Consider the following 19,708-nt stretch of genomic DNA (forward strand, 5'->3'; position numbering starts at 1 on the left):
TATATATATATGTATGAATCTGCTCGGTTGATCATGGCCAGAAAACTGAATTTTATTTATTTATTTATAAAAAGAGGGGGGACTTCATGCCGGGCTCTCATATTCAACTAAGAAGGGAAAAAACTAACTATGTGGTCGTTTGCAGCTTCGTCCGAGATAAATCCTCGATGAGTCGCTCATACATAAATTCACCGCCCAGTTTAAAAGAGAACATCTAGACTATCTCTCGGCTGGGAGCAAGACCCTCCTTAACGACCGACAGCTCCTGACATTGTAGCGTCATCTCCCTGCGATTAGTCAGCATCTCTCCTTGAATAACAACGAGCTCTCCATGAAGTGCAACAACTTCTTGTTCCACACGGTCGACTCTCTCTAGTACTTCAATAATTCCCTCATCACTGTCCCCCCGAGATTGCATCAAGAGACAAAGAAAGCGTACCTCAATTTCAGCAAGGCGGTGCACAAAAAAATCAGCAAACTCCCGACACCCTCCAGATGTCTTTTCGTCTGTGTCATGTCGAAAGAAACTTGATTGCCCACATTCTTGCCCTGACTGGGGGGGAGAGATTCTTTCCCATCCTCTGGGTCGTACCATCCGACTCTATAATGCCCTGCTCCATGGTTCCTTGTTTCGCAGCAGCCTGTCCCAAAACATCGACTCCCCTCTTCGTGGCTCGATATGAGATGGAAACATTTGTCAAAGCTCCAACTGCTTTAAATGAAATACTAAAAAGCATCAATCAAGCTAGGTACCCAAAATTGGACACCATTTAGAGAAGTTGTAAGAGACAAGGTACTCACCGGTATCCTCCAATCCTTCACCCTCGGAAGAAAGGCCATCCTTCGGCCCTTGGGAAACGACAGCCCAGATAGCGGCCAACAGACAATCGCCGGGATGCCCTCCAATCTCCTCTGCAGCTCTCTTCTATGATGAGCCTGTGTAAAAGTCCAAAGAACCAGTTTGATCTTCGCGTTTTCTCTCCTGCGACTCCTGTCTTCTTGCTCAACTCTCTCGCGGAAACTTCACTTATTGTTTTTCATTTCACGACAGGTTTGTTAGCATACCTATATGTAAAATTGATGAGGGCCCACATACCTACCCTTGGGAAGTGATAGCCCACATTCGATTCATGGTTTTGAGGAGGGCGCTCTTGTCAGTTGATGGCTCTCTCTCACCAGACTTCAAGATAGACACGGAATAGAAGACAAAAGGACAAAGAAACAAAAAGAAAAGGAAACGACGCATACCTTCCTTTCTCCAAGATATATTTTTAATGGTCTGACACGGAAATCTACTATCACGCAATAATGTTATTTAATTCATACATGTTAAAAAAATTCTCTTATCCTCATGTGTTGTGCAGTTTTCAATGAGCAAAAGTATCGAGAAACTAAACATATATATATCAAAAATATGTCAGCACGAATCTTAAGACAGATATTTACAATTCTCTAAGAGAAGTTTTCAACTCGACAGGTTTGTTAGCATACCTATATGTAAAATTGATGAGGGCCCACATACCTACCCTTGGGAAGTGATAGCCCACATTCGATTCATGGTTTTGAGGAGGGCGCTCTTGTCAGTTGATGGCTCTCTCTCACCAGACTTCAAGATAGACACGGAATAGAAGACAAAAGGACAAAGAAACAAAAAGAAAAGGAAACGACGCATACCTTCCTTTCTCCAAGATATATTTTTAATGGTCTGACACGGAAATCTACTATCACGCAATAATGTTATTTAATTCATACATGTTAAAAAAAATTCTCTTATCCTCATGTGTTGTGCAGTTTTCAATGAGCAAAAGTATCGAGAAACTAAACATGTATATATCAAAAATATGTCAGCACAAATCTTAAGACAGATATTTACAATACTAAGAGAAGTTTTCAACCTTGATTGATTAATCTTGGGAGGCAATGTACATAAGTAGCTTTTAAACCCGAGCTCTGTTGGTCTTCTAAACTGCCTTTAGATTCGTGCATTCATAAAAAAAAATAAAAATTTATTCTTGATATTATAAAAAAATTTATAAAATTAATAAAAAATTCAAATAAGACCAAGACGAACAAAAGCTAATATAAAATGCATTTAGGATACCGTAAAAGTTTAATATTCGTTAACGACCCTTCTTTTGCTCTTTACTTAATTGCGATCAACTTGCACGTTAATTAAGTCTCAATTGTCTTAATCTCGTTCCCTAAATGAGCTAAGATTGAATTGTCATGAAATATATAGAGAAATGTTATGCAACACGTGTTTTTTTGAATTTTATGCAATTAAAATGTGTTCCACTATAAATAAATGCAAAAAAAAAAAAAAAGTTAATCTATAATGAAAAAAAAGGACATTTACATTCATACAACTCAATACTTATATTTTTACATAAGTTTCTCATATAACATTCAAATCTCTAACATCTTATTAAAAAGCTTAAAGTGAAGCCTACCCAACCAAGTGACCGAATCAAACCCACCCGTCTTTCAATCTAATTATGTTCATTCATCCCAAAAGGAAAGCCTTGCCCACCCGTGTGAGGGCGACAATCGGAAGAAGCCATCATGATTAATTTTAAAAGGCGTCTCCCAACACCTGCGGCTCAATTCTTTCAGCCAGACAACAGAGACAAGCATCGTACCGGTAACACCTAACATGATGTGTTGAGTCGATTATTTTTTTAACTTTTATCTCTTGTGTATAAAAGAGGAGGAAAAACGATCGGGGGTGAATTCAGAGCTCCTCTCTCTTTCTTCTCTCTTTGAAATCTTATAAATCAAAGAATCTCTGATAGGCCATACTTTTCTGATTGATTGGAGATAAGAATTCAAAGGTATTGACGGGCTATCATTGATTCGATAAATTGCAGTGTTTACTAGTTCTGCCTAAAACTGTTTTGGTAAGCCTACATGCAGTCTCATGCTCCTAGCATTCTTCATGATTTTTTTGTTCATGCATTTAGTTACACCATTTTGTTGCGGTGTACTTGAGGACAGTGAACTCATGTCTGACCCCCTCTGTAACATAGAAATTTTTGAATTGTTGATCATGACATTCACTCATTATCTTATCTAAAACACTTCAACATAAAATTTGTTTTATTTTCTATCATAGTCTTTCACTTCTTAAATACTTCAAAGGCATCAGATTTATGGTTTAAGAAATAAACTCATACATTTCTCGTGTGATCATCAATGAATATGAAAAAATAGTGAGAACCTTCAATGGACTAAACTGGAGTATGACCTCAAACATTAGTATTCACTAACTTCAGTTTCTTTGATTCTACCACTGACCCGCTCTTGGAGAAAGAAACCTTCTTTTTGCTTGTCATATATCCCGTCTTCGCAGAAATACAGATCAACAGATTTTAGTCCCTCAAGCCTATTATTTGAAAGTAGGAACTTCATGCATTACTCGCTCTTATGGCCAAGCCTATGGTGCGAAAGTCCTGTATCCACCCTAGTTCCAACCACATCAATGAAATCAGTCATTCATTGATCAGATAAAGGGTGCATTCAAAGTTGCCCCGAGCCATCACCAATACCCCCTGATCACCTTTCACGAATCACTTGTGAAAGTAGTCACAAGTCTTGACTTTACCAGCTGGCTCACAGAGATAAGATTTATCTTCAAACTTGGAATATTTCTTATTTCAACAAGCTTTCCAAACTCTTCAATTCAACAACTTGATATCAACACAACCCTTTCCAACTATATTGATGACCTTGTTATCTCCTAAATAAACTTTCCATCAATCAATTTGAATTTAGTTTTTAAATACCTCTTTATTGGGAGAAGCATGAAAAGAGGCACCTGAATCCACTATCCAGGATTCAGTGTTGACTAGGGATAACACTAGAGAGTCATTTTGGATTAATAGAAAGACTATTTATCTGTCCTCCACCACCAGCTTTCCTTTTAGCTTTGTAGTCCTTCTTGAAATGTCATTTCTTACTGCAGTTCCAACATTCTCCTCTACTTGACTTCGGCTTTCCTTTCTTGGATTTAGATCTGCCTCTGTTATTCCTGCCCATATTCCTTATTTTCTTATCAGCATTCAACGCGGAACTTGAAGATTCATCATTCATTGTTTTTTTGCAAACTTCTTCATTCAGCATCAAACTCACGATTTCATCGAAATTCAAGTTCAAAGTCTCTGAAGAATTACTCATCATCGTTATCAAGCCATCTCAGCTTTCCGATAATGAATATAGTATCACCTTGTGCTATGATCTCATCATCAAACTTGATCCCCACAGGACACAACTAGCTCGTCACATCGTTGAAGTTATTGAGATGCTCTGCCACTGAACTATCTTCCCCCTTTTTCATGTTGAATAATTTCTTATCAGAAAGACCTTATTGGAAGCAGAATATTTTTTATACATCTTGGCTAGTTTCATCTTGAGATCCATCATAGTTTTCTGATTTACAATGTTAAACGCAACAGATAAGAAAAGTGTCACTGATCAAACCCAGCGTCATTCGATCCAACCCTTCTCACTCCTTCATAAGCATAGACTTAGGCTTCTTTTTGATTTTTTGTAATGACAAGTATAATTTTTTCTGACACAACAAATCCCTTGCCTACATCTTCCAGAAAGCTAAGTTCGACTCATTGAATTTCTCCACTCACTTGAATCAAACCCCATTTTGATACCAGTTGATAGGAAACATCCAACGAACAATTTCCAACTTTGTCGGGGTTTATGATCAATTAGACACAAACCAGACCACGAAATAATGAGATCACACCAATTTGAGAAAGCCGAAAGTAGAAAGCACAATCAAAACAACTTGATAAGCACACAAGAATTTACGTGAAAAAAACTGAGAACGAGAGGATACCATGGCGTCACATTACCAGAAATTTCTAATATAAAATTCAGAAGGCTTCATTTACAAAGAACTCACACAAGTGTTATCTCCACACAAAGAAAACTTACAGTACTTGCTCTACAATCTTCCCACTTTGATTTGACGCAAAAATAATGTTGAATCACTGAAAACCACCACTTCGACACTTCTTACTTTCACTGAGATGCTTGTCGAATAACGCCAGAGGAAGGTACTTTGTAGTTACTTAAAATTGGGACTTAAAAATAAAATCACTCTTGAAACCGCCATTAGCGCATGTGCTAATAGGCTGGCGTAAAAACTGCGTCAGCGCCCATAATGGGTCACCCATGCGCCCCATCCTCTGCCGCCCACATCTAGTGGGCGCCTATAAGCCAACTTTTCTAGATCAAGAAACCCTAATTGAACACTTGAGCGCACATGTTTGATGCTTTTGTGCCGGCATTCCTGCTCCTCGGCTCACTTTAACTCCACACAACAACCCAACGCTCACGAACAATACAAAATTCTACCTCCTAAAAAGACTTCAACATATTCATAACAATAACACGTTACAAATATAAAGATAAAGCTTTTAAGTATTAACATATAAATAAATAAAAATGACATGACATACACGTCAATTTCTCCCAAATCTTAAATCAAAATATTCCCCCAAAAATAAAAAATAAAAACCCCTAAAATTCCCACGCGCACCATCAGTCAAACAAAGACGGCAATTTTAAGGTGGCCTCGCATGCGATGCAACCGGCAGAGTGCGCTTCCCCTTCCAGAACCTCCCCACCTTGCCGCTCTCCTACCCCGAACCCCTCCCATGGGTCAAAAACTAACCCATTACCCCACCACCATTTTTTTATACTCTCCCACTATATAACCCACCAACTCCACCCCCCCACCTCACCACCTCCCCTCCTCCTCTCCAAATGAAGAAACTTTTTTCCGACGACGGATACCACTCCGACATGCCCGACGCAGACAGCCTCGGTGGCAGCGATCGCGTCCCCTACAGCGGACCGTTGAGCGGTCCCCTCAACCGAAAAGGCGGCAAGAAAAGCGCTCGCTTTAACATACCGGAGTCCACCATAGCTCCGCCGCCGCCGCCGCCCGCCGCCGCGGCCGACGCTTATGTGGAGATCACGCTCGACGTGCGCGACGCCACGGTGGCCGTGCACAGCGTTAAGGCTGCGGCCGGCGGCGAAATCGAGGATCCGGAGGTCACTCTACTCGCGCGAACTCTGGAGAAAAAATCCTCTTCCTTGGGCTCCTCTGTTATCCGCTCTGCTTCGTCTAGATTCCGGCAGGTTTCGCAGGAGCTGAAGCGGCTGGCCTCGTTGACGAAGCGTGGGGGACCGGGGAGAGTTGACCGATCTAAGTCAGCGGCGGCGCATGCGCTCAAGGGTCTTAAGTTTATATCCAAAACGGCGGGTGGCGCCGCCGGGTGGCCGGCGGTGGAGAAGAGGTTTGATGAGCTTGGTGTGGAGGGGAAGCTACCTCGCTCTCTGTTCGGGCAGTGTATTGGTATGTCTTGTCTTCTTCTTCATGTTAGCTGCTCTAAATTGTGATGATGGGAAGAGAAGTTGCAGGAGATTAATGTCGGGATTAATGACATGTTCAGGTATGAAGGATTCGAAGGAGTTTGCGGGGGAGCTGTTCGACGCTTTGGCGAGGAGAAGAAATATCACCGGAGACTCCATCACCAAGGCTGAGCTGTGGGAGTTCTGGGAGCAGATCTCGGATCAGAGTTTTGATTCCAGGCTGCAAACATTTTTCGACATGTAAATTCATATTTGCATTTTCTTCAACTAATTACACGGTTTTGAATATTTTTTTTTCATTTATATTTATAATGTTGCTTCGTCGTGGGACTACAAGAACTCTGGTTATGTAGTGCTTATTTAGTTGAGGTTTTGCAGGGTTGACAAAAATGCGGATGGGAGGATTACTGAAGAGGAAGTCAAAGAGGTTAGACAAGTTTTTTGCTTGCCTTTTGGACTTCTTATTTACATTTTCTCTGGTCGATTTTTATTAGGCAATTCAATTTTTAACTTTATACTAATTAAGTGGGATATTTTTTCACCCGCTCCCACTCTTGCTCTCACTTTAAAAAAAAAAAATTACCTCAGGATTGTTGATGCATCAGTACTTTAATGATGGGTGTCACGTATGTAATAGTCCCACCATGGCGCCACGTGACACCCCACAATTATAGTACTGATGTATCAGTACTCCTGAGATAATATTTTTTCCACTTTTAAGGGTCTGTTCATTTTTAAAGATAAGAAAGTTGATGATTGATTTTTTTTTTTTAAATATATTTATAATTCTAAACTTAATTTTTTTAAAAGATAAGAAAGTTGATGATTGATTTTTTTTTTTTTTAAAAATATATTTATAATTCTAAACTTAATTTTTTTTAAAAAAATGATTTTTTTTATCAAAGTTTTAAAACTTCCTTTTCGAATACTTTAAATAATAAATGATTTAATAAAAAAAAATGAAACATATATGATTTTCTTATATTTAAAATTAGAACATTAATGAGAGATAAATTCTACCTTCTGAAATTAGACTATTTCCATTTTTTTTATTTTCTATAATTTAGTGGTTGTATAAAAAGGGACATTAGCCAATTTTAACTTTGTACATATTTGTTCCAACATGGCCTTCAAGACTTTTAGCATGCTTCTCATTTTATGACATATAGTAATAAATTCATCATAATTGATTTTAATTACAAAAAAAATATTTTTCAATAATTAATCATTAATTGAAGATGTTATTGGTAGTACTGTAAAGACCACAATATTACTAAATAGCAACTAAATACTACAATCTACACATAAAATTATATAAGTACTCATGATGTAATATTTAAAGACATATTTTTTTACTTAAATAAATATTAAAATATCTTAAAAAAATTTTAATGTTTTATTAATTTCTTTATCATCCCTTTACAAAATTCATAATTACCCATAATAATTATTAATTTCATTAATTACAAGCAGATCATCACCTTAAGCGCATCGGCCAACAAGCTCTCAGTAATCCAAGACCAAGCAGAAGAATACGCCCGCCTCATCATGGAAGAACTGGACCCCAGCAATCTCGGTTACATCGAGGTACCTACTTAATTAAAACAAAATTAACTCACTAATCACCATTAATTAATCATCAATTAATTCGTAACCTCACCTTCTTCTTCAGATATACAACCTGGAAACCCTCCTCCTGCAAGCACCCAACCAGTCCGTCCGCATCGGCACCACCAACAGCCGCAATCTCAGCCAACTACTCAGCCAGAAACTGAAACCCACAGTGGAACCCAACCCCCTCCGCCGCTACTACCAGAACTCCAAATACTTCCTCCAAGACAACTGGAAGCGCGTCTGGGTAATGTCCCTCTGGCTCGCCATCTGCGCCGCCCTCTTCACCTGGAAATTCATCCAATACCGCCACCGCGCCGTCTTCCATATCATGGGCTACTGCGTCTGCGTCGCCAAAGGCGCCGCAGAAACCCTCAAATTCAACATGGCCCTCATCCTCCTCCCCGTCTGCCGCAACACCATCACCTGGCTCCGCAACAAGACCAAGCTCGGCGGCGTCGTCCCCTTCGACGACAACCTCAATTTCCACAAAGTGATCGCGGTAGGCATCTCGTTGGCCGTCGGGATGCACGCCATTCCTCATCTGACATGCGATTTCCCGCGGCTGCTGCACGCGAGCGACGAGGAGTACGAGCCAATGAAGCCTTTTTTCGGAGATACGCGGCCGAACAACTACTGGTGGTTCGTCAAGGGGACGGAGGGGTGGACGGGGATTGTGATGGTGGTGCTCATGTCCGTCGCGTTTACTTTAGCGACGCCCTGGTTTCGCCGGGGAAGATTGAGCCTTCCCGGTCCTCTGCTCAAGCGGCTTACTGGTTTCAATGCTTTCTGGTACTCCCATCATCTGTTTGTTATTGTTTACATTCTCCTCATCATCCATGGCACTTTCCTCTACTTGAGCAGGGAGTGGAACCATAAAACGGTATGTATGTGTGTTCTTAATTAAAAATTCAATCTTTAAGACAGAGTCGCGTTGTGTTTGTACTTAAAATATGTAAATTGCAGACATGGATGTATCTGGCGGTGCCGGTGATCCTCTACGCGTCGGAGAGATTGATTAGGCTGTTCAGATCCAGCATTAGAGCCGTTAAAATACTGAAGATTGCGGTTTACCCAGGCAACGTGCTGGCGCTTCATGTATCGAAGCCACAAGGCTTTAGATATCGGAGCGGGCAGTATATTTTTGTCAACTGTGCTGCAGTCTCCCCCTTTGAATGGTAATTGTTAATGATATAAAAAACAAGTTTTGATTTTTTTTTTTTTTTTTTGGATTGATTTCTTCATCATGGGAACTTGAATGTGTTTATCAGGCACCCATTCTCGATTACTTCAGCCCCGCAGGACGATTATGTAAGCGTTCATATACGAACGCTTGGGGACTGGACCCGGCAGCTCAAGCTGGTGTTCTCCGAGGTGAGATAGCTTGGCTCCATGAAGTCCTCCCTGATCACAAATCTCCACCATCTCGCAGCTATATATATACATATGTCAGCCATTAATGAAGCTTTCTGATCTTGATTCAGGTGTGCCAAAGGCCAACTGATGGCAAAAGCGGGCTTCTTCGAGCCGAGTACGACGACATGGATGACCGGAGTCCCAACCGAAGGTAAGGAAGCCCCACCAGCAGTACTCATTTTAATTTCTGATGTATTTATTCCATATTGTTGCCGAAACTGAATTAAAAAAACGGTTTTTACAGCTTGCCGAAGGTGCTGATAGACGGCCCATATGGCGCGCCGGCGCAGGATTACAAGAAATACGACGTCGTTCTGCTTGTCGGGCTGGGCATAGGAGCAACCCCATTCATCAGCGTCCTGAAAGACATCGTCAACAACATGAAGATGCTGGAAGCCGAGGGGATCGCCGGCGACATCGAATCCGGCCATGACCGGAGTCAGCCGGGCGCGACTTCAGGACACGGAGAGCTTACTTCTACTGGGTGACGCGGGAGCAGGGGTCGTTCGAGTGGTTCAGAGGGGTGATGAATGAGGTGGCGGAGACGGATAAGAAAGGCGTGATCGAGCTGCATAACTACTGCACCAGCGTGTACGAGGAAGGCGACGCCCGTTCCGCGCTCATCGCGATGCTTCAGTCGCTGAATCACGCCAAGAATGGCGTCGATGTGGTGTCCGGAACTCGGGTGAAGAGCCATTTCGCTCGCCCTAATTGGCGCAATGTGTACAAGCGCATAGCACTGAACCACAGGGGAGAACGTATAGGTACGCTTCTTTGCACAATTATAATTTTCTTTTTTTTTTTCATAGAATGGTTAAAAATTAATTTGTTTTGGTATGAAAATATTAATCATGATTAGGCGTGTGATTGAGTTAAGACGAGTTGTGTATAAGGTAGTCAAGATGAGTCGTGAGACTGTTCGAACTCGACTTGATAAGTGGCTCGTGAACTAAGCTTAATGAGCTAACAAGGCAAACTCAAGTCAGCCCGACTCAAGACGAGTTAGCTCGTGAGCCGGTTCTCATCTAAAATATTCCTTATATTTTTCATCTTATTATAAAACTAACTTAAATTAATATTATTTTTTTTTTTATATCAAACAAGTTGGCTAGTGAGCTAACTCGAGTTCATAGACTTAAGCTCCAGCTTGAGCTCAAACTCGAGAAAATTAATCAAGCTAAAGCTCGAGCACAACGACTCAACTCGTTTACACCACTAATCATGATCATGTATAGAAATTTTAAGATTTTTAAATGTATTATTATAGTTTAGTAAGATAATTTACAATATTCATAAAATAATTTTTAGTTTGGACGGTGCTTTGCAAATTGAAAGAACAGGTTTATCGTATAAATTATTTAGAAATTTTTTTTTTATTTTTGTCCTTTTCGATAATAAATGTTTCTATAAACCTTATTTCAGAAATAAATATACTAAATCTTATCCTAATATGTGGTGGTGATAGATAAGATTAATTATTTATATATAAAATTTGTACAGTAGTATTTTTGTCGAAACGTAAATACGTTTAGATGACATTATAAAATGCCAAAAGTGACCTGTCCTTCATGCATGTCCATACACATTATGCAAAATTATCAAAATGTGGGGTTTAGGGTCTGTTTGAGGCAGCTTATTTGTTGCGGTGTCATTTTGAAAATGCACCTGATCTATTTGGGTAAACTTTTTGATAGTTTATGCTTTTTCAAAACGCTGAAAACAACATTTATGACCGCTTTCTGGCAGCGGTCTGATTTTTCCAAAAAAAAAATAAAAATTTGTAATGGTCACCGCACCTAGCTTATGAGCAGATTACTTTTAATAAGTAGATTATTCAATAAGTTGTAGTTGCCCCTAATTTTTTTTTATTTATTTAAATAGTACAATTTTTTGAATTGATTATGAAAAAAAAAGGTCATTGGATAATTTATAAAATTAACTTATCGTAGAGTTTAATTATATTTTTAATAATTATTTATATTAAGAGAATAATAATATATAAATGTGAAAATAATTATTTTTTTATAGCTTGCTAATAATTTGTTATTTATTGTGTCAACCTTACATTTTAAATATTTAATTGAATTGGAAGTCCGATCCAATGTAATGACCATGTGCGTCTCGGCGCACAAGTGGGACCCATCTCCAAGCACTTTTGTGCACGAGTGGGACCCATTTGAGAAGAATTTGGATTGTATCGTGACAATGGAATTCAAAGCCTGTTAGGTGTTGACATTTTTATTTATTTATTTAATTATTTTGAAGCAATTGATATTTTTTCGGGTAATTTAATAGTTTATGTTGAATATTTTGAAAATAAAAAAAAGGATTTATTCCATTTTGTTTTTATTCTTTTTTTATAAAATCATTTTATAATTTTTCTCTATTTCTAATGTTACACTTTTTATGATATTTAGAAAATATTAAAAATACACTTTATTTATTTACATGAATTAAGTACATAAATTGAGTGGTATTTATGTAAATATTCCTTTTTAAAAAAAAACTAATTTTATGTCGCAGGTGTATTCTACTGCGGAGCTGCAACCCTTACAAAGGAGCTGAGGCAATTAGCGCAGGATTTCTCTCACAAGACCAACACTAAGTTCGATTTCCATAAGGAGAACTTCTAATCAATCTCCACCGTCCATTTCTCACCCTTTTATCAATCCACACCATCCATACATAATCCACGTATATCAACGGATCCATTCCATAAAACATTGGGTCCTCACCTCTATATATATATATATAAAAGCAAAAAAATGATTTTTTTTTTTTTTTTTTTTTTTTTTTTTGGGGGGGGGGGGGAAATTAAGGGCGGAAGTATAAATTTAATGTAGGGAGGGGGTCGATTATAAAATTTAGATAATGATTTTAAATTTACACTGACATTTTAATTAGTTACAGATTAATGTTATTCTGTCTTACTCCATTTGTACAGCCGGCCAAATAAAATGTAATTTACAAAAAGATTTTTCTTATTTATTTATTAATTTTTTGGATTTTTTTTAATTACTATTTCCTTTATTGTTGTGGCTCTTTTTCCACATTGTGGCTTACCTAATCAGTAATGGTCTTGGAAATTGGCAAACTTGTAATGGGAACATGTTAAAATGTAATGTATTTGACCTATGGCCACTCCCCCCATCTTCTTTCTCTACCTTCTAGAAAGACCCATACTATTATAATATATATATATATATATATAACAATACTGTTATAATTTGCAAGCACAAATAATTTTTCTTTTTATATATATATATATATTAATAGGCAGATTGTTCGAAGTTGGCTCGTGTTTGAAAGTCATGAAGACAGTGTGTTAGTGTTTGACTCGATTGACATATTTTGGCTCGTTTAAATTAATTTAATGAAATAGAAATAAGATGTTGGATTCAAATCTGCATCAATATTGTGCAATAGAAAACACACAACAAGTTAAAACGAGTCGAACGTGATTTGTTCAACTTCGTCTTATTTATAATTCAAAGTTTAAAAAATTTTAATTTAAATGTTAGATATGTAAATAGATAAGAATCGAGTGGTATGTATGTAAATGCCCTTTATATTTTAAAAACAATTTCATTTATAGAAGGATTATCAGTAAGAAAATGCGTTAAGAAAATTTTCTCTTTTTAAAAATGCAATACACAGAGACACACACACACACACATTTTTAGTGACCTACAGAGAAAATTTTCTCTTTTTAAAAATGCAATACACAGACACACACACACACACACACATTTTTAGTGACCTACAGACTTAGCGTCTGTTTGGGGCAGCTTATTTGTGCGGTGGCGTTTTGAAAACGCACCTGGCATGTTTGGGTAAACTGTGTTTTGACAGCTTATGCGTTTTCAAAACGCTGAAAACAGCGTTTTCACACCGCACCTGCGGTGGCAGCTTTCTGACTGCGGTCTGGCTTTTCCAAAAAAAAAAATAAAATTTATAATAGCTACCGCACCTAGTTTATCAGTAGATTATTTTTAATCAGCTTATCAGCATATTATTCAATAAGCTACAGCTGACCCAAACAGACCCTTACTTATTTAGCATGCATGAGATATTTATGATGCAATGCATATTGTTCTATTTTGTGTATTAATTTTAATTGTAGGCTTCATGTAACCTACTGAACTAGTTGTTTACCCTTGTTTTATTTTGCATGTGTTGCATTAGGGAAGGGCAAGTCTCGAGTGGAGTGAGTCGATTGTACTTACTAATATAAGTATATTTTATATATGTATTTTGTAATCATGACAGACTTATATGTTTTATCGGAACTATTATAAAATCATAATTAACATCTATATAACGTTTTTTATTAAACAACTTTAATATATATATATAAGAAAAATGTTTTTTGTGTAATTCTGAATTTATGATTTAAATAAATAATCTCATTTTCAATTGAGTTGTATATAAATAATGGTAATCATTAGTTAAATATGGAGAAAATATCAATAAGGTAGAGTTTTGTAATATGGAGTTATGTTATTCATAAGCCAAACTCTTGATGCTACATCTCAATTTGGTCACAAGTTCTTATTGTCCACTCTAGATATCATATATATGAGGGAGCTATGACTTTAACAAGTGTCTTTTTCATAGTTTTAATACAATCTCTATGTATTTAGGATAGCTTATGTTGTTTTTTATCATTTAGATATTAACTCATTTGCTTTTCTAATCATTAGTGATCTAATTTTTCTCTTACTAATATAACTTTTATCTTAAATTTATTATGGAGTAAACAATTGATCTATGTTCTAAGTCTAATATAGTATGCAGTTAACAATAATGAACAATTATATTTAACAATATAGTTCTAAGACAGGTGCAGTAAAGTTAATCGAACCTTTTCTATGCGATAAAGCTGCAGTTATAGATTTCATGCTTTGGGTCATATAATACAAAATCATTCACAAAAGCATTGGTATTATTGCTTATACAGAGTTTACAGCTTTTGTTTAGTTATCTTCTTAGTAATCGTGAGTTGATTGAGGCTTGAAGCTTTTGAATTATGCCAATTAATGCTACTTTACTTGTAAACCCCTCATATAACTGATTCTTACTGAAAGATCTATGTATAAGCCTTATTTTAGATGAATATGTTGTCATTTACATACCAATCCTTCAATTCCTAAAAGAAGCTTACTAATATAGGTATTATCACACATGAAGAGATGTAAAATCAATAATTCAATATTGATCAATTTATGATTAATGCTCGTGTAAGATTTCCTCTACCACAGCTTATTAAACCAAAACTGTTTGCCAATATCAGTTCAATTCATCTCTCTTATGTTGCTTAACCAACTAGCTATTTGCATGAAGCATTCATGGATCTAGATCGATTATACCTCATAGACACCCCTTTTGATACTATATGAAATGACTCGTGACGTTTCATTAATAAAGAATTTTCTATAAGAGATATGAATTAACTTACTCCATAATTTTGTATCCGTGATTTGTCATCCCTAACCGATAAAATTCTTTGACATTTATTTTCATTGAGATTTAAGATAGATCCTCATCCCTAACCGATAAAATTCTTTGACATTTATTTCCATTGAGATTTAAGTTGTCTACTATAGATCTTCATAATCGGTCCACTAATTCTTAAGAGCATATCGATCATTTTTCGATTTTCTTGCAAGTTCAAAAGCTTCAAATAGACTTCCTTTAGGTCTTTCATGCCACCTTTATGGTTTAAGCACATACATGATTTTATTCTCTCTTTAAAAGAAGTGCATATGATCTGAAAACTTTATTAGGCTTGTTATTCTCAATTCATTGCTAATTGCAGAACATCGAGGACTTAACCCAACTTTCTAGTTATGTTCCAAAGGAACAGGGATATACTTAAGGAGTATTTCAAGATTTTCTCTTTAGAATCTTATTAAATTTTATTAGTAGAGAGCATAAGTTATTACTATTATTTTTTGTAGGACTTCGTTCTGGACCATATTACTCTTCATTGATGTAAGAGATAGTCAATTCATATGTTGATCTTGTTCATCTATTAGAAGCATAAATAAATATTGATGAGGTCGTTCAATCTCATTAAAACAAACTCAATAAATCCAAATAATCCATATAAGAAATTAATTGGTCTTTCCAAATAATCCTATTAAAAAAGCATGAAATATAATAATATAAAACATGTTCTTCCTACAAAATTCAACATGAGTCATCTGATTATATCCCATTATATTGACATCATCAATATTAGCACTCAATTTCAACATTGAGCTAAAAATTAAGCCTACTTTTTACAACACCTAAAATATACTTAACTCTATATAAAATTGAAGAAAAAATTAATAATATTAAATAAAAATTATAAAAGGACATCTTTCCAAAAGCATAAATTTAACCTTTTTTTTTTCCCCTTACAACAACATATTATATGATTCATTGTCCCACAGACACTTGATGATTTTTTACGAAAATATTTTAAGAAAAATTAAGTTTTTTTTTTTCTTACAACACATACACTTTCATGCAAGTTTCAACAAAAAGTTTAACCCATTTTGAAAAGTTAATAATGCATGATAAATTCATGAAGTTAGCAAGTAGCAAATTAATAACATCAAAAATATATATTCATGAATTTTTAATCATGCCAAATAATAATCTTTTTATAAGAAAAGTTTGTGCGGTCGAGAGGGAAACTACATACATTCATAAGAAAAAGTTCTTCAGAAACAATTTATGAATGATTTGATTGTAAGAATTAACCAAAGATTGATACAACATAATCTTAACAACAAGGCATCCAAAAATTAAAATTCTTTCAAAATTCAAATTGATATAATTTCACAATAAGAATTTGTGGAAAAAGATAGAGAGAGATGTGTATGAAATCTTCTAGCAAGCAAATCAAATCATAATGTCAATAAAAATTATAAAAATAGGCAATTTAATCATCATGATTCTCTTTGTTGAACTTTTAGGTAATTTTTTTTAGCATTATATTTGCAACATCCTGATATTGTATATATTTTTGCACATCAAACATCATCTCTTACATAGGCAACAACCAACTTTGATGATAATTAACTTTCATTAAGAAGAAAATTAAAACTTTAAAACGAGATAAAAAAAATTTCTCTTTTTTAGGCTCCAAATTCATCCAAATAGATAAAATCAATCTCCTTATCCAAAGAGAATGGAGCCTCTATATAGAGATTGGAAGTCTTGGGTGATGATAGCAACTCCACTTGCATGAGATTGCTTGGTACACTTGATAGATATGTCCTAGAGCTTATAAAAGGTGTTATGCTTCACTTATGCAAGATAGTATTTAACATTTTCTTAAGAAAAAAAACCAGAGCCTACATAGAAGGTGAAATATTTTCTCATAATTTCATCTATCAATGATAACCTTGTTATATTAGTCCAGATGCATTGGAGCCTGTAATATGAAAGTATGTTTTGTCAAATGTAGCAATGTTTTAACGAGTTTTATGAAAGGAAATTAAAACCTACAAAGAAAGAATTAAAGCCTACATAAGAGAAAGTAGAAATTGAAATATTTTCTTGTAAAATAATCTATGACGCTCCATGCTATTGGTAGAGATTCATGAAACCTTCAATAGAGAATGCATTTTGCCTACATTTATCTATTCCATCATGTTTTTGATATTTTGAACCCAATTTTGGACCCCTAAAAATAATTGTTTTAAAAATTTTTATTCTAATTGATGATTGTAAATAACTTAATTAACTTAAAACTCTAAAGGAAGGTTCATGATGACATACACTGAGTGGTGATTTATGTATTTTTTTCAAAATTATAATATTTTTCTAAGAACTTAATATATATTTCAGAGGACTTATAAATCAATGTCAAAAAATAAGGAGTAAACCCAAAATGCAAAATTTGTCCAATTTGGGTTGAAATCTAGTATTAAAAGTTTGATTGAATTTTTTTAAATTTTAATTAACAAATTAAATGAAATCTAAATGTAGCATGAATATAGTTAAATCATCCAACTTAATGAAATGAATCTATAGTGCCGACATGAGTTTACGATTACTTGATTATAAAGTCATTAAGGCACTTAATTGATGAATGAACGATCAATAATTTTAAAATTCAATTCGTACAATTTGATGAAGGTTTATGGAAGTTTGGTTATATCTATCAAAATATCATTCTCATTATACTATAACTGTACCCAGATTCTTTACATGATGAACACTAGGATTGAAGATTGTAGAGAGCTTAGAGCCCTAGAAGATCCTTGAACTATGTTTGACCATCACCATCAAACAATCGCATGACCTCCATCATAATATTTTTTATGCCCGACTATTGTCATCAACTAACCGCCACTTGGCCGCCATTATTGGATTGTTGCTCCCCGTCCATCACTATTATACCACAACTACTTAATCACCGTCGTTGGATTGTCGCTGTCAAATTGTCTATTCATTCATCATCATCAAACTACCATCATCTGATCACTATTATCCAACTGTCATTATTTGATTGCTATAAACTAAGTAATACCCTTTGATCATCATATCGTCCCCCCAACTTCAAGCTCTACTGTAATTATAAGAGATTAAATTTGAGTGTATTACTTTTTCGTTCTTTATATCTTGATTGTATAATAATGGTGGTTTATGAAACTCATTCCAAATGATAAAGAATAGAGAATATTCTCTTTTACCTTCTTATAATCATTTTCTTTGCATGCTCTCTCTTTATCTTTCTTTGTTAGTCATGTATGGATAGAGTTGTAAACGAGCCGAGTCAAGCTTGAGTCATAGTGAACTCGAGCTCGACTCATCTATGAAACAAACAGCTTGAACTCGAGGTTGAGCTCGTGTCGAGCCCATATTATGAGCACGAACTTGGCTCCTCGGTCTATTAACATGCTCGAGAGCTTGACTTGAGAAACTAGTGATCATCATCGTTGCTCGCTGAAAAAGGCATCGCTGAGGCCAATGGTGGGAGAATGGAGCTCACTGGAGAAACAAAGATGAAGATTACTCATAAATCCGCCAAGTGAGAATACGTGAAAGAAAATGAATACTTTATTTACTAATACATTTTGAAGTCAACAAAATATTATTTTTATCGATCTGGCTCGCAAGCTTTTATCCGAGTTCTTCTAAACTCGAACTCGAACTCGAGTAGTCACTCGATAAGCTCGACTCGTGAGCTCATTGTAACCAGCTCGCTCCATTTACACCCATGTGTAGGGACAGACATCCAAGCATTAAAATACGTCTACACCTTGTAGCGGAAAGCTTATAAATCAGCCATAAAGTCTATTTGTAGAAGTGGCTGTCAAGGTCTATAATGCAATTTTGCTGTTAATGGTGCAGAGCCAGACAACACTGCGCAGAAAGAAGATCTCTATCCTGTAGTGGAATGCTTATACACGGCTAAGAAATTATTAGCCATGACATGCTTATTGACCATTTTTGCTTCTTTATCTGCTGTCAATGTCTTCTATTATTTGCTAATCCCTCTCTCTCTCTCTCTAGATTAATAATTTATAAAGTGAATATTTGAATTATTGGTGAAGATTATAGCAAAGGAATTAATTAGCTTTAATTTTATTTATTTTATTGAAAAGATGGAGTTTTATGGTGAGAGTCAGCCAAGCAATGGAAGCCAAGGCAAGAAGAGAGTTTTGTAGTTGGGCATGGGCTTGAGACTATAAGAAATATATGGTCATGATTGTCTTTGTTGTAAATATTTTAAGAAATGAAAATCAAATTTTGATTTTTTTAATAATTATAGGTGAAAGTTTTGATTTTTTTTTACTTTGAATTTTCAAAATATTGAGGTTTGTCATTTAAATTCATTATGAATTGATCATAAAGAAGTAAAACTATGAATAGACCACTTTCTTCACTTGAAGGGAGAGATTGAGTCTTATTTTAGTGTTTTTTTGGACTAAAGACCCAGAGATAGCTTCTGATCTTCTTAGATGCCAACCACCGCCACCGCCTGCTGGCTGGCAGCGGTCGACAAATTAAATTATTACTTTATTGTCGCAAATTTTATGGCACAAAATAAAATTAATTCAAATTACACAATGATTTAAAATGATAATAATTAATTTATTCTTAATTTAATTTGCATTGAATGAAATAATTTCCATTTTTCCAAACATAGATTTTTTTTTATTTTTTATTTCTACCTTATGTTAGAGTCTTTTTTTACATGATTATGTAACCATTTCAAAATCTAAAAAGATAAAATTAAAAAAAAAACGGTTAAAATGCATGCCGAATTTCTATTTTTTTTTTT

The 19,708-nt window shown here is 35.6% G+C and overlaps 1 protein-coding gene across 1 annotated transcript; it reads left to right on the forward strand.

Moving 5' to 3' along the window:
• The first annotated feature begins 5,517 nt into the window (after positions 1-5,517).
• Positions 5,518-12,161, forward strand: LOC110033082 (respiratory burst oxidase homolog protein C-like). The gene is given in 11 exon segments (XM_020736944.1): positions 5,518-6,376; positions 6,474-6,633; positions 6,772-6,820; positions 7,867-7,980; positions 8,066-8,887; positions 8,971-9,182; positions 9,276-9,378; positions 9,489-9,571; positions 9,665-9,852; positions 9,855-10,184; positions 11,944-12,161. Coding segments are annotated over 11 exon segments (2,766 nt in total). The 5' UTR covers positions 5,518-5,781; the 3' UTR covers positions 12,054-12,161.
• Positions 12,162-19,708: the final 7,547 nt, after the last annotated feature.

The sequence above is a fragment of the Phalaenopsis equestris genome, unplaced genomic scaffold, assembly GCF_001263595.1.
Source record: "Phalaenopsis equestris unplaced genomic scaffold, ASM126359v1 Scaffold001088, whole genome shotgun sequence".
Taxonomy (NCBI): Eukaryota; Viridiplantae; Streptophyta; class Magnoliopsida; order Asparagales; family Orchidaceae; genus Phalaenopsis; species Phalaenopsis equestris.